Genomic DNA, 12,336 nt, shown 5'->3' with positions numbered 1-12,336 from the left:
GACTTGGTCATCACCAGGCGATCTGCCCTTAACAGCGTCCTCTCCACCAGAACCTACCACAGTGCAGACTGTGACTCCGACCATGCCCTTGTGATCAGCAGAGTGCGACTACAGCCACACGTGCTACACCGCACAAAACCAAAAGGATGTCCTCGCATAAACACTGCACAGATGTCAGTCCCTGCCAAGGTGGAGGAGTATGTGTCTGCCCTGAACAAGGCTCTCCAGGACCTGCCTGAGTATGACGCTACAGCCAAGTGGAACGCCATGAAGGGTGCCATCTACAGTACAGCTATGTCAACGTTTGGCAAGAAGGAACGACCCAGCCAGGACTGGTTCAATGCACACCTATCAAGGATGGAACCACAAATCGAGGAGAAACGAAAAGCCTTCATAGCTTACAAAAAATGCCCTAATGAACGGACGCTTGCTGCTCTCAGAAGTGCCCGAAGTAACACCCAACGCATTGCTAGACAGCGTGCGAACGAGTACTGGCAACAACTGTGTGAAGGGATCCAGCGCAGTGCCGAGTCCGGACACATCCAAGGCATGTACAGTGGCATCAAGAAGGCTCTAGGCCCTACAGTGAAAGGGGTCGCTCCCCTGAAATCCCTGACGGGAGAGAAGATCACAGACCGTGGGCAACAGATGGCCAGATGGGTGGAGCACTACTCAGAACTATACTCCAGAGAAACGTCAGTCACTGATGCAGCCCTCAGCAGCATAAAGAATCTGCCCACCATGGAAGAGCTCGACAAAGTGCCAACCTTAGAGGAGCTCAGCAAAGCAATCGACTGCCTTCCAAACGACAAAGCACCAGGTAGTGACAGCATCCCGCCCGAAGCTATCAAACGTGGAAAACCAGCATTGATTAAACCATTGCACGAGCTACTTTGCCGCTGCTGGGAGGAAGGAGTAGTCCCCCAAGACATGCGTGATGCCACAATTGTGACCCTTTACAAAAACAAGGGCGACCGCAGTGACTGTAATAATTACAGAGGGATCTCGCTCTTGAGTATTGTTGGTAAAGTGTACGCCCGCATCATACTCAACAGGCTGCAGTTGCTGGCAGACCGTGTGTACCCGGAATCACAGTGCGGCTTCAGAGCAGGCAGGTCGACGACAGACATGATCTTCTCCCTACGACAACTCCAAGAGAAGAGCAGAGAGCAAGGTCAACCACTCTACATAATGTTCATCGACCTCACCAAGGCCTTTGACTTGGTCAGCAGGAAGGGCTTTTTTGAACTTCTGAGTAAGATCGGTTGCCCCCCAAAACTCCTCAGCATGATAATCTCTTTCCATGCAGATATGAAGGGAACAGTCCTGTATGATGGATCATCCTCAACTTCCTTCCCAATTAACAGTGGTGTGAAGCAGGGCTGCGTGCTGGCACCAACACTTTTTGGGATCTTCTTCTCCCTGCTCCTGTCCTACGCCTTCGACACGTCCACGGATGGCATATATCTACACACCAGGTCTGATGGGAGCCTGTTCAACCTGGCACGACTGCGCTCAAAGACCAAAGTGAGAGCTGTGCTCATTAGGGAGATGCTTTTTGCAGATGATGCAGCTCTTGTGGCCCACACCGAGGAAGCCCTCCAGAGACTGGGAGACCGTTTTGCTGTTGCCTGCACGCACTTTGGTCTCACAATCAGCTTGGAAAAAACAAATGTCAGCGTGCAAGATACCACCATTGCCCCTTCAATCAAAATCAACGGTGTCACCCTGGAAGCAGTCAACAACTTTACCTACCTAGGGTCAACCATCAGCAACACTCTCTCGATTGATATGGAGCTGGACAGAAGGCTTGGAAAGGCAAACACCATCATGGCTCGATTAACAAAGAGGGTTTGGGAAAACAACGCGCTGACAGAGCACACCAAGGTCCGAGTCTACCAGGCCTGCGTTCTCAGCACCCTTCTATATGGAAGTGAGACGTGGAGTACCTACATGAGGCAAGAACGCCGGCTCAACTCCTTCCATATACGGTGCCTAAAACGCATCCTGAAAATCAGCTGGCAAGACCGTGTTCCACACAGCGAGATCCTGCAGCGTGCAAGTACCCCCAGCATGTACTCCCTGCTAATTAAACGCCGCCTTCGATGGCTGGGTCACGTCCGACGCATGGAGGATGGAAGGCTGCCAAAGGACATCTTATATGGACAGCTGGCCACTGGCATGAGAAGAGTCGGACGCCCCTCACTCCGTTTCAAAGATGTGTGCAAGAGGGACATGAAGGCATGCAACATTTCACCCGATGGCTGGGAAGAGCTGGCTGAGGACCGAAGCACCTGGAGACTGATGGTAAACAATGGCATATCAGTCGCTGATGCGAGGAGAGGCCAGTTGGTGGCAGAGAAACGTAAGAGAAAGAAGAACGCAACAGCAACCACAGTAATGCAGACTTCCCAGTATGTCTGCACCAACTGCAGTAGGGACTGTCACTCACGTATAGGCCTGCACAGCCACAGCAGACGTTGCCAACAGAGACAGGCAACACCCCAAGGGCGCTATTCGCATGGTCTTTCGAGACCGAGTCGCCAATGATGATGATGATGATGATATATATATATATATATATATATATATATATATATATATATATATATATATATATATATATATATATATATATATATATATATATGATATTCAATATAAATATATGACATGAGAGAAAGATATTCCTAATCTCGTCTAATTTTTTATTTAGTCTGATATATCTTTACACAGTAGAGCCACATAATGTGCTTTAATATTAAAAAAAAGCTTACTGAACATAATCAGTCACTTGCAAGACAATAAGAAGCTAACTACTCGTTTAAAATAAATAATGTTACGGGAATTAAGTTGAAAGTATGGTCATGTGCAAGGTATTAAAATGGTCCCATAGAACCTATAATAAAAAATGTTATTATACATATATTTTCTGTAATCTTGATAAATTTTTATAAAAATGTCTAAAATAATGGAGCTAATGTTTAATTTCATTATTATAAATTCACGTAAGATGCAAAATTTAAGTTTACACTCAATAGGTCAGTTGTGCTTGTCATCAAAATATTCGAAGACAATTTTATGTTTGAAAAGCACGACTCCTCTCCACAACGAACTAAAGTCTCTTGGGCAGTTCTTTAAGGGTAACAACTGCCCATGGTTGAAATACAAGTTAAGTATGTGAATTTGCCTTTTCATTCCCAACAAGTATATTTCTGGTGACTGGTTCGCATTATCAGTTTTTTTCTCTCAACACGCTTACAACGTAGTGGATAGCTATCTTGCAGAGTAAGAATGGGTCCCAGGGTTAAAGTCAGTGTATGCATACATTTGGCTTTTCAGTACTTCTGTGTGTGTGTGTGTGTGTGTGTGTGTAATTCCAAGTAATTATCAGTGTCCAAGACCGTTAGGGTAGGAAGAGGCACAGAGGTCACAATCAGTTTCATATATACATTTGTATTTTCATCCCCGATAATTGTATAGGTGATTAAAATGTGTCAATGTTGTGACTCAGAAATAACAGGAAATGTCATCTGCATGATTGGTTTTGTCTTTTTTATTTGCATGTTGGGAATTTCATTAGTTACTATGTTCAGGACCTATGTTCTTGAGGTAGGTCAAATCTACAACGCATCACCCACGGGTCTCATAATGAAATTTGTTGACACTTCATAAAACATAAATCATATATGAATGTTCTAGGCCATGTATGTCATACATCCGAGGAGTTTTTGAATTTATGTAAAATTACTCTCTCTCTTTCTGTCTGTCTCTCTGTCTCTCTCTCTCTCTCTCTCTCTCTCTCTCTCTCTCTCGGTTAGAGCGTCCGCCGCGGATGCGGGAGGTCGTGGGTTCGATCCCCGGCCAAGTCTCATTGCTAGACATCACTATAAACTGCCACACTGCAGACATCGTAGCGATATGACTAAAAAATTGTTAAAGCTACGTTAAAAATACTAATCAACTCTCTCTCTCTCTCTCTCTCTCTCTCTCTCTCTCTCCTACGCACTCACGGGCACGATAAAAAGTTAAGCAATGTCAGGACAATTTACTTCCACAAAACTATCATTAAGAATGAATTCCAATCTTGAAAGCCTGGAATAGTGTTGATGTGCAAATATTGTTGATGTAACACAGTGATATAAGTTAAAACGTCTCTAAATGAGTTAAAAATACTCCAAAAATAGTGATTTAGTCCAAAAGTATTATTTAGCACTTTGTAATTCCAGATAATAACTTCAATACTAATTTAATATAATCACAAATCCTCTCACAAAATAACAGAACACAACTATAATTGATTCCACTAGGCCTGATGTTAAAATATGGAATAAAGATTTATGTGTACATGTACTTCTCCCTTAAATAAAAACGTAAGTCACAATATAACGACCATAAGAATACTTGAAAGTTCATTGCTAGAACATTTTGTTTTGTTAACAAGATCGTGTCTAATACTATAGATTTTGTAAATAACATGTAAAACATCGAGCAGTCAAAGTTTTTCCCAGGAGAATACCAGACCCCAAAAACCATGTTTACCTTCAAGTAATAATGATCTTAAGATAAAATATAAATATAAAGACAAGAATTAGCTATGTAATATATTGCTTACAAAAAAGTGACATTTGCCGGGTAGTCTCAGTTCCTACCCTCGATTATGGACAACGGTTATAAAAATATTAAATATATATACAATCATTCTGACAGTAGCATTTAAATGTACATAGACAAAAGTAAAGCCTAGAAGTATGATATTTCGTTAAAATGTTTTCTTCAAAATAAAATTCTAACTGTTAACACATTAGAGAATGGTCCATCACGGAATAGCTTGATATGAAAGGTCATGCACGCCGTTTCTTAATGCTACCTATTACTTCATTTTCTTTTACGTTTTCTCCTTTTTAGTTTATATGTGAAATCAAATCTTATGAGATAAGCGGCCAGATTTATAAAGAATATAATATTTCGTTATGACAGTAACACCCAAGCTGCTAATATTTATTTTTCCATGTTGATTTTGGTCATCAAGGAGACAGTGAAATTCTAATATATTTAAGTCAAGTCTGCGTTGAATCAGGCTATCATTTCAAAAAATTGGTATAAACGTTTTCCAGTTTCAAGTCGGATGCACAAAACAATTCCACAAGCCTCAGCCATCTTGAGAACGATAGAAGGATTAATTGATATAAATAATTTTATAATATTGTTCACTTAAATTTAATTGCGATATGTACTAATATGGAAACGCTCTTGAAACAGTTCGATAGAATATCCATTTTCAGAATTATCTCCTAGCTATATCCTCAAATATCACATGCAATATTGGACTTGTGTGAATTACAAATTCCAATCTCTCTCTCTCTCTCTCCCTCTCTCTCTCTCACACACACACACACACACACACACACACACACACACATCCTCTGCAATCTCGACTAACGGGGCTTATCACATATTATCACCTAACATATTTCGAACAACTTTAGCTTTTTAGCAAAAAATTTAAAATGAACTTAAAACTATAAGTTATAGACATATACAGAGTTTGCTGGTGAAGTGAGGCAACTCTTTTTTCTTTGTGTGTGTAGATAGATAGATAGATAGATAGATAGATAGATAGACAGATATATAGATAGATTGATAGACAGACAGATAGACAGATAGTTATTGCTGACTTAAAGTTTTAATGCACCGTTTTAAACTTTTCTTGCTACCTTTAAATGGTATTACAATAGGTGTTTATTGTCAGGGGTTTTGTCCAACGTATTTGTCCGTTAAAAATGTAATATTGGGATTAATGTTATTTAGAACGGCCAGATCAGAAACAAATAAATAATTAGGTCTTCTTTCATCTTTTCTATTGTATGTTTCTACTGTAAAAAGAACTTAAAAATTTCAGAATAAGGAAAGCGTTAAAAACTGAAAAGAATTAAATGACCTTCAATATTAGTGCATTTGAATGTCTTACATTTACAAAACCAACCCAATAAACAACTTGATAAAGAGAGAGAGAATGAGAATATATATATATATATATATATATATATATATATATATATATATATATATATATATATATATATATATATATATGTATACTGTCTGTATATATCTACCTGGGATATTTTCTTTAGAAAAATGTATTCAGTTCAAATATTAGCTTAGTACATCTAAGTAGATAATGACAGGTCTCTACTGTGGTTTTATTATAAGTTGTTTGCATAATTGCCCCCTTCCGTTAACGTGCTTTGTATCTTACAGGTGTGTATATTAAAAGGAAAAAGAATTGGAAACCTTGGAATGTAAATTGCTCTTTCATCTTTTTGGATAATGCTCTAATTAAAATCGTTGTCAATAGCAACCCATACGACTCAAAATCAAAACTCTGAAGGACAGTTTTAGATCCCGACGGTACCAGAGTATCTGTCTATGTATGTATGTATGTATGTATGTATGTATGTATGCATGTACACATGCATAGAGACATGCTTGCATCCATGCATCAATGCATTCATCCATCCATCCATACATACATTTCAGTACATACATTTCAGGTTAGCTACTGCACCGCTCCGGCGGCATAGTGGTTAGAGCGTCCACCTCGGATTGGGGAGTTCGTGGGTTCGATCCCCGGCCGAGTCATACCAAAGACTTCTAAAGATAGTACTAACAGCTGCCTCGCTAAGCGCTCAGCATTAAGAGGTTAGCGTTAGGACTGGTCGGCATGGTGTCAGAATAATGTGATTGGGTGGGACATCATGCTACGTGTCTGCGGCATGATGCCTCAGTACTAGACATCACATTAAACTGCCACACTGTAGACATCTTAGCGATATGACTGGAAAATTGTTAAAGCCATGTTAAAAATCTAAATCACACAGAAATCAGGTTAGTTACCTATTGGCAAAATTCTTAAGTGTAAAGCTCCATTAAACATTGTTAAATCTTTCTATCTGGCCATCTGAACATTTTCATTTGATACGTGACTGAAAAGAATAAGCCTCTGTGTGTTCTGTATGTAATCTCGTTTATGTCACGTTGGATAAAATTTCCCGAAAAATGTTGAACATTGTGTAAAATCAGCTTTCACTGTATCATATTGCGGTTAATAAAATAATTGTTGTTATAAGCATTTTCTGTTACTTCCCCAGAATCAAAATTTTCTGAAATATTTATTTGCCTCCATTTAAAAAAAAAATACTGAATGTTAAATTTACGTTTCCGACTTATAATCGGTTTTATGTTTCATCTGAAAATACACATTAAGGGTAAGGCACGCACGCACATATATCTTTGCTGTTACACTACTAGTAACGGTACTTTGGCACTCTAAAGTCATGAGCTCTCTCGATAACACGGTAACATTTTGTATATTATCAGAGCGTGCAGTTCATCTACTTGATGATGGCAATCTGAGGTATGGATTTCATGGGCAAAGATCACCTTATTACAAACAAAATCATTTAAACGTGTCCACGCCAAAGGCATAGGAATAGTGAGGTTCAGAAGTGCGATCATACATGTAAGTAAACAAAATATCTGTATGATACGTTCTTGTTCTTTTTCATCCTTTCTTTCTTTTCTGTGCGAAATGAAGAAGCGATTCACCTTATAAAGATGTAATATACATACTTATCGAACACAGGCATGATAAGCTAAGGTGGATCAGTTTAATTATTCTATTGTTGCTGTAATTGTCTCATCTGCATTATTAAAAACTTGCAAAGGTCCCGGTGTGTGTGTGTGTGTGTGTGTGTGTGTGTGTGTGTGTGTGAGAGAGAGAGAGAGAGAGAGAGAGAGGGTGCAGCTGAGGAGGAGGGAGAAGGGGAATGCGACCTATATTCTTATAAATTTTTGTTTGTTTCTTCAGATAAGGTTCCATGCTTGTGATGAACGTTTGTGCCTTAGCATATGTATGTATGTATGTATGTATGTATGTATGTATGTATGTATGTGTATAAACGAATAGGTAATTAGTATGGTATTTAGGCATGGAGATACGCAGATTGATCAGTCCTTTTGCAAGAAGTTAGTAGGAATGTAGGAGGGATGTATTTGTAGTTCTGGGACGAATGGATGGTGTGTAATATATATAGATGTTGTTACAGATAATGCCTGGCAGTGTTTCGGAACGAAGAATTACAAGGAAAGTTCATTTAGGCCAAAATGACTATCCTGTACTCTCCTGTAATGATACAGTATTCTTCAATCATTGTGTTCCTGTTTTGGGACATATGCGTGGGACACTGGCCGTCAGCATGCCCAAAAGATACGAAAATACCATGACAAAGTTACCGCCCTTGGTTAAAGAAGCTTCCTTCCAGAACATTTCGAGCAGAACAAAGGTAGAGGAGATAACCTTCTTAGTATGGTAGATAACAAACGATGTTTAACTTTTCAGTATGGTAGATAACAAATGATATTAACCTTTTCAGTATGGTTGATAACAAACGATGTTAAACTCCGGCTAAAACCATAAATTTGCCTCAATGTAGGACAAGCCGATACTCGCTTTATATCAGTCAACCAAATTTTTTCTAATTCAGCAAGTCATAAAATACAGTCAAAACAAAATTGCTAATACAAACAGTAATGGGCATCATGTTTTGTGTACTTTCCTTGATTTTACATTTTTTAAAACATTTTTTTCGGGTTCGAGCTTTTTTTATTAATTTTATCAGACCACTATATAGTTAATCTTGACACTCGTAATTCATATATATATATATATATATATATATATATATATATATATATATATATATATATATATTGAAGTAATTATTTTCTGAGTCTTTCAAATGAGTGGAAGCTAAAACTTTAGCCGATATAATACATAATTTCCATCAAAGTTCCATACACCTACTCAATTAGTCGTCCTCCACTAATGATGATAAAATAATGTAAAATATTAAATTTATACATGTCGAAAATAATGAATTCTAGATAGTAAGTATAAACCGAGTTGAAATGAACTGCTCCCAGTCGTGAGTGAATATAAGTTCGAAATAAAACAATTAATTAAATGAAAGTGCGAATTTTTTAATAATATAATTGTTGTCAAGTCACACAAAATGAACATTGATTAATGTACTGTAATTGACGCGCACACTAGAAAAGGAAAAGAAATCTTATCAGTATACAGGAAAATGAGGAATATGAAGAAATCTTCATGACTCAGTTGGAATAGTCTTCATAGTTTGTCAGATGATGATCCTATCTCTCAGTTTGAATATTTGGAATAGTCTTAATAGTTTGTTAGATGATGATCCTATTTCTCAGTTTGAATATTTGGAATAGTCTTAATAGTTTGTCAGATGATGATCCTATCTCTCATAGATATAAAGATTGCAAGCTGAATGAAAGTGCAATCTTGGTATGTAACGATAACAAAAACAGTTTCAATTAAAAAGATCTATCATACAAAACATTTTTGCCTTCTTTACGGACAGATACTTAAATGTATTAATCTTTTAATTATTGCAATTAAATCTTGAACATTTTGTGTTTCAAATGTCAAGATCTACGTAATAACGTTTGAAAAATATTCCTGGCCATTGAAGATGATTTAATTTGTCGAATAAATTATAATAAAATACCATGCACAAATTATACGTACTTTGACTATTTCTTGTTATTCTATCATTGCACCACCCGACCCCCATATTTCTTTCTACTAACAGCGAATTTCCTCCCTTGACTCTGAAGAAAAGTAAGGAAAATTTGGCAGGTGTTAATCCAAAATTAATTTCTTTCAGGGGCGCTTGCCGTATAATCAAACCACTCTTTCAAGCCCAAGGAGACGCTTAGATGAACTCGCTCGGTCAAGAAGACCAAGAATTCGAGAAGAGAATGAAAAACGGATAGTTGCTCATCTTAGAAGACATTTGAACCAGCGGAGAGAGACAGCGCGTCTCCAAAAACGACGTTGTGGACACACACATGATAACGTCGAAGATCACAGCAATGGGCCACCGACAAATTTGGAAGATTTAGTAGAAGCAACGCAGAGTATGAAAAAGGAGGGAAATGTAAATGGTCCACTTCAGGCCTGATTCGTGTAGAGAGATCTTCTAATTCGCGTGCTTATAATTATAGAAAGTCGGGTCGTGTAGGAATTGAATAGATGTTCTTAGTAGAGCCAGCTGAAAGCGATTTTCCTGCGCTGGATAATCCATTAACAAAAGAGACTGTTTTGTGGGAGAGGTGGAAATGGAGGCACTATTTAAATACACTTCCTTTGTTTTGTTACTCTCGTTGTTTGTGTTAATAACGGTCGTACATGGATCGTTGTTTGTGTTGATAACGGTCGTACATGGATCGTTGTTTGTGTTGATAACGGTCGTACATGGATCGTTTTTGAGTAGTTTGCAAAGCTGATACACCAGTCGTTGACTAACAATCTCTGGCTTTTTTGTTGGTTAAAATGAAAATGTAATGGTTTTGACTGCTTGAATGTCCGTCTTCCCCACATTATCGTTGAAAAAAATTAAAGGCCGTTTGAGAGAAGCTGAAAATATCTTTTACATCGCTATTTTTCAAAATAAATCATGACCCACACCTCTGAAACAGTGCTACTAAAATGGCACCGGCCAGTGGGTTCCACTGGATTGGAAGGCCTTATTCTTAAGTGAGACCAAAGTCTGTGATCATGCGATCTAGAGCAAGTACCTCTGGAAAAATCCAGCTGTTGATAAGTGAGGGTAACTAGCGATGGGATGTCGCTTTTCGTATTGGGATGTTGGTGTGAGACAACGTATCATAAGTCGTTTCAGGACTTACAACTCGCTAGTTTATAACACTAACTTATGAACCTTTTCTAGACTCTATTGAGTACCGTTCACACAAAAAGGTTTCAGACGATATGATAATAAAATAAATTCGAATGGGAATATTTTTGATGGTGGACATTTCCAAGTACTCAATGATTTGCACTTGAGTAATCAAAGACTTCAGGGAAGTTTGTGCAGCACATCCAGTCTAAAGGGAATGCCAAGATACACTAATTACACGTTGTATCATCTTCAACCATCCACTGAACTCTCGAGGGAGTGCCAAGATACAGTAATGACACATTGTATCATCTTCAACCCTCCATCGAACTCTCTAGAGAGTGCCAAGATACAGTAATGACACGTTGTATCATCTTCAACCCTCCACTGAACTCTCTAGAGAGTGCCAAGATACAGTAATGATACTTTGTATCATCTTCAACCCTCCAATGAACTCTCGAGGGAATGCAGTAATGACACTTTGTACCATCTTCAACCCTCCAATGAACTCTCGATAGCAGCATATTCGGCATCTAGTTAAGACTTCATGTCACCGTCAAATGAATTTTATTTGGCAGAAAATTGTTTTGGTGCCTTGAAATTACACTGGTTAACACGCCCGCCTGTAGTCCTGGCAATGATCGTCTCAACTAGCGAATGGTTTCCTGCTGATCCTCAAGTATCCTCCAGCTTAAGGGGCACCGCGGCTATTTGAGTGCTATGAACATTCTTGGAAACTGCTGTATACTAGACGTCAGAACGTTCTTTATAAAGTCTTTTTATTCTATAGAACATAGCGGCACTAGGTTCGTTCCAATCGACATCGTTTGAAACTGTTGGTATCTCCGTTGGTTTTCTACTGACAAACCATTTCCTTCACATGTGGTCAAATTTATGTCAGTACTATTGCATACATAATACTCCTTCACCGCCCCCTTTGCTGTACACACAGTAACCAATCCGCCCCCTTTGCTGTACACACAGTAACCAATCCCGTGCGATCACTCATTAAATGCACGTTAACAGTCACATGTTGTCATTTATTTATTGTTTCAGAACAGAAAGGGTCGGCATCTAATATCACATTCCTTCCCTTTTTAGTCCATCATGTCACGATTCGATCAGCGGTCTCATTCTGTGGAATTATTTCATCTGTTTCGACTACAAGACCAGACTTAAAGACTTATTAATGTTTAATTCCTTAATTATTGCCAGCATACTTTTCTTTTGTAATTTCATGGTGTTTGTTTATGTAATATTGTTGTTGTTTGTGTTCGAATGTGCTATTTAATATTGTAAAGAACTTAGAGCTTGTAAGGATTATACGCTGTCCTATTATAATTATTATTATTATTATTATTATTATTATTATTATTATTATTAAGAATCTTCACCAACAGTGAGTTGATGACTAGTAATCAATCTAGAGAGCATATTGTTTTACTATTGTTAATTACGTTGAGAATTTCTGAAAAAGAACATAATAGTGTTGCAATTATCTGATATCTAAATATTAAGATATTGATTAAAGATTACGACTATTCCTTTTTTGTAACATGAT

General features: G+C 38.1%; 1 protein-coding gene across 1 annotated transcript; it reads left to right on the top strand.

The window, feature by feature from the left end:
* The first annotated feature begins 7,386 nt into the window (after positions 1–7,386).
* LOC149790547 (uncharacterized) lies at positions 7,387–12,336 on the top strand. Its single transcript, XM_089971419.1, has 3 exons — positions 7,387–7,525; positions 8,112–8,348; positions 9,762–12,336. Exons 2-3 carry the CDS (start codon positions 8,115–8,117, stop codon positions 10,056–10,058), a joined length of 531 nt encoding a protein of 176 aa, XP_089827545.1. The 5' UTR covers positions 7,387–7,525; positions 8,112–8,114; the 3' UTR covers positions 10,059–12,336.

Source organism: Sinohyriopsis cumingii, chromosome 10 (assembly GCF_028554795.1).
Source record: "Sinohyriopsis cumingii isolate HCF-2022 chromosome 10, ASM2855479v2, whole genome shotgun sequence".
NCBI lineage: Eukaryota > Metazoa > Mollusca > Bivalvia > Unionida > Unionidae > Sinohyriopsis > Sinohyriopsis cumingii.
This window is presented reverse-complemented; position numbering and strand designations above follow the sequence as displayed.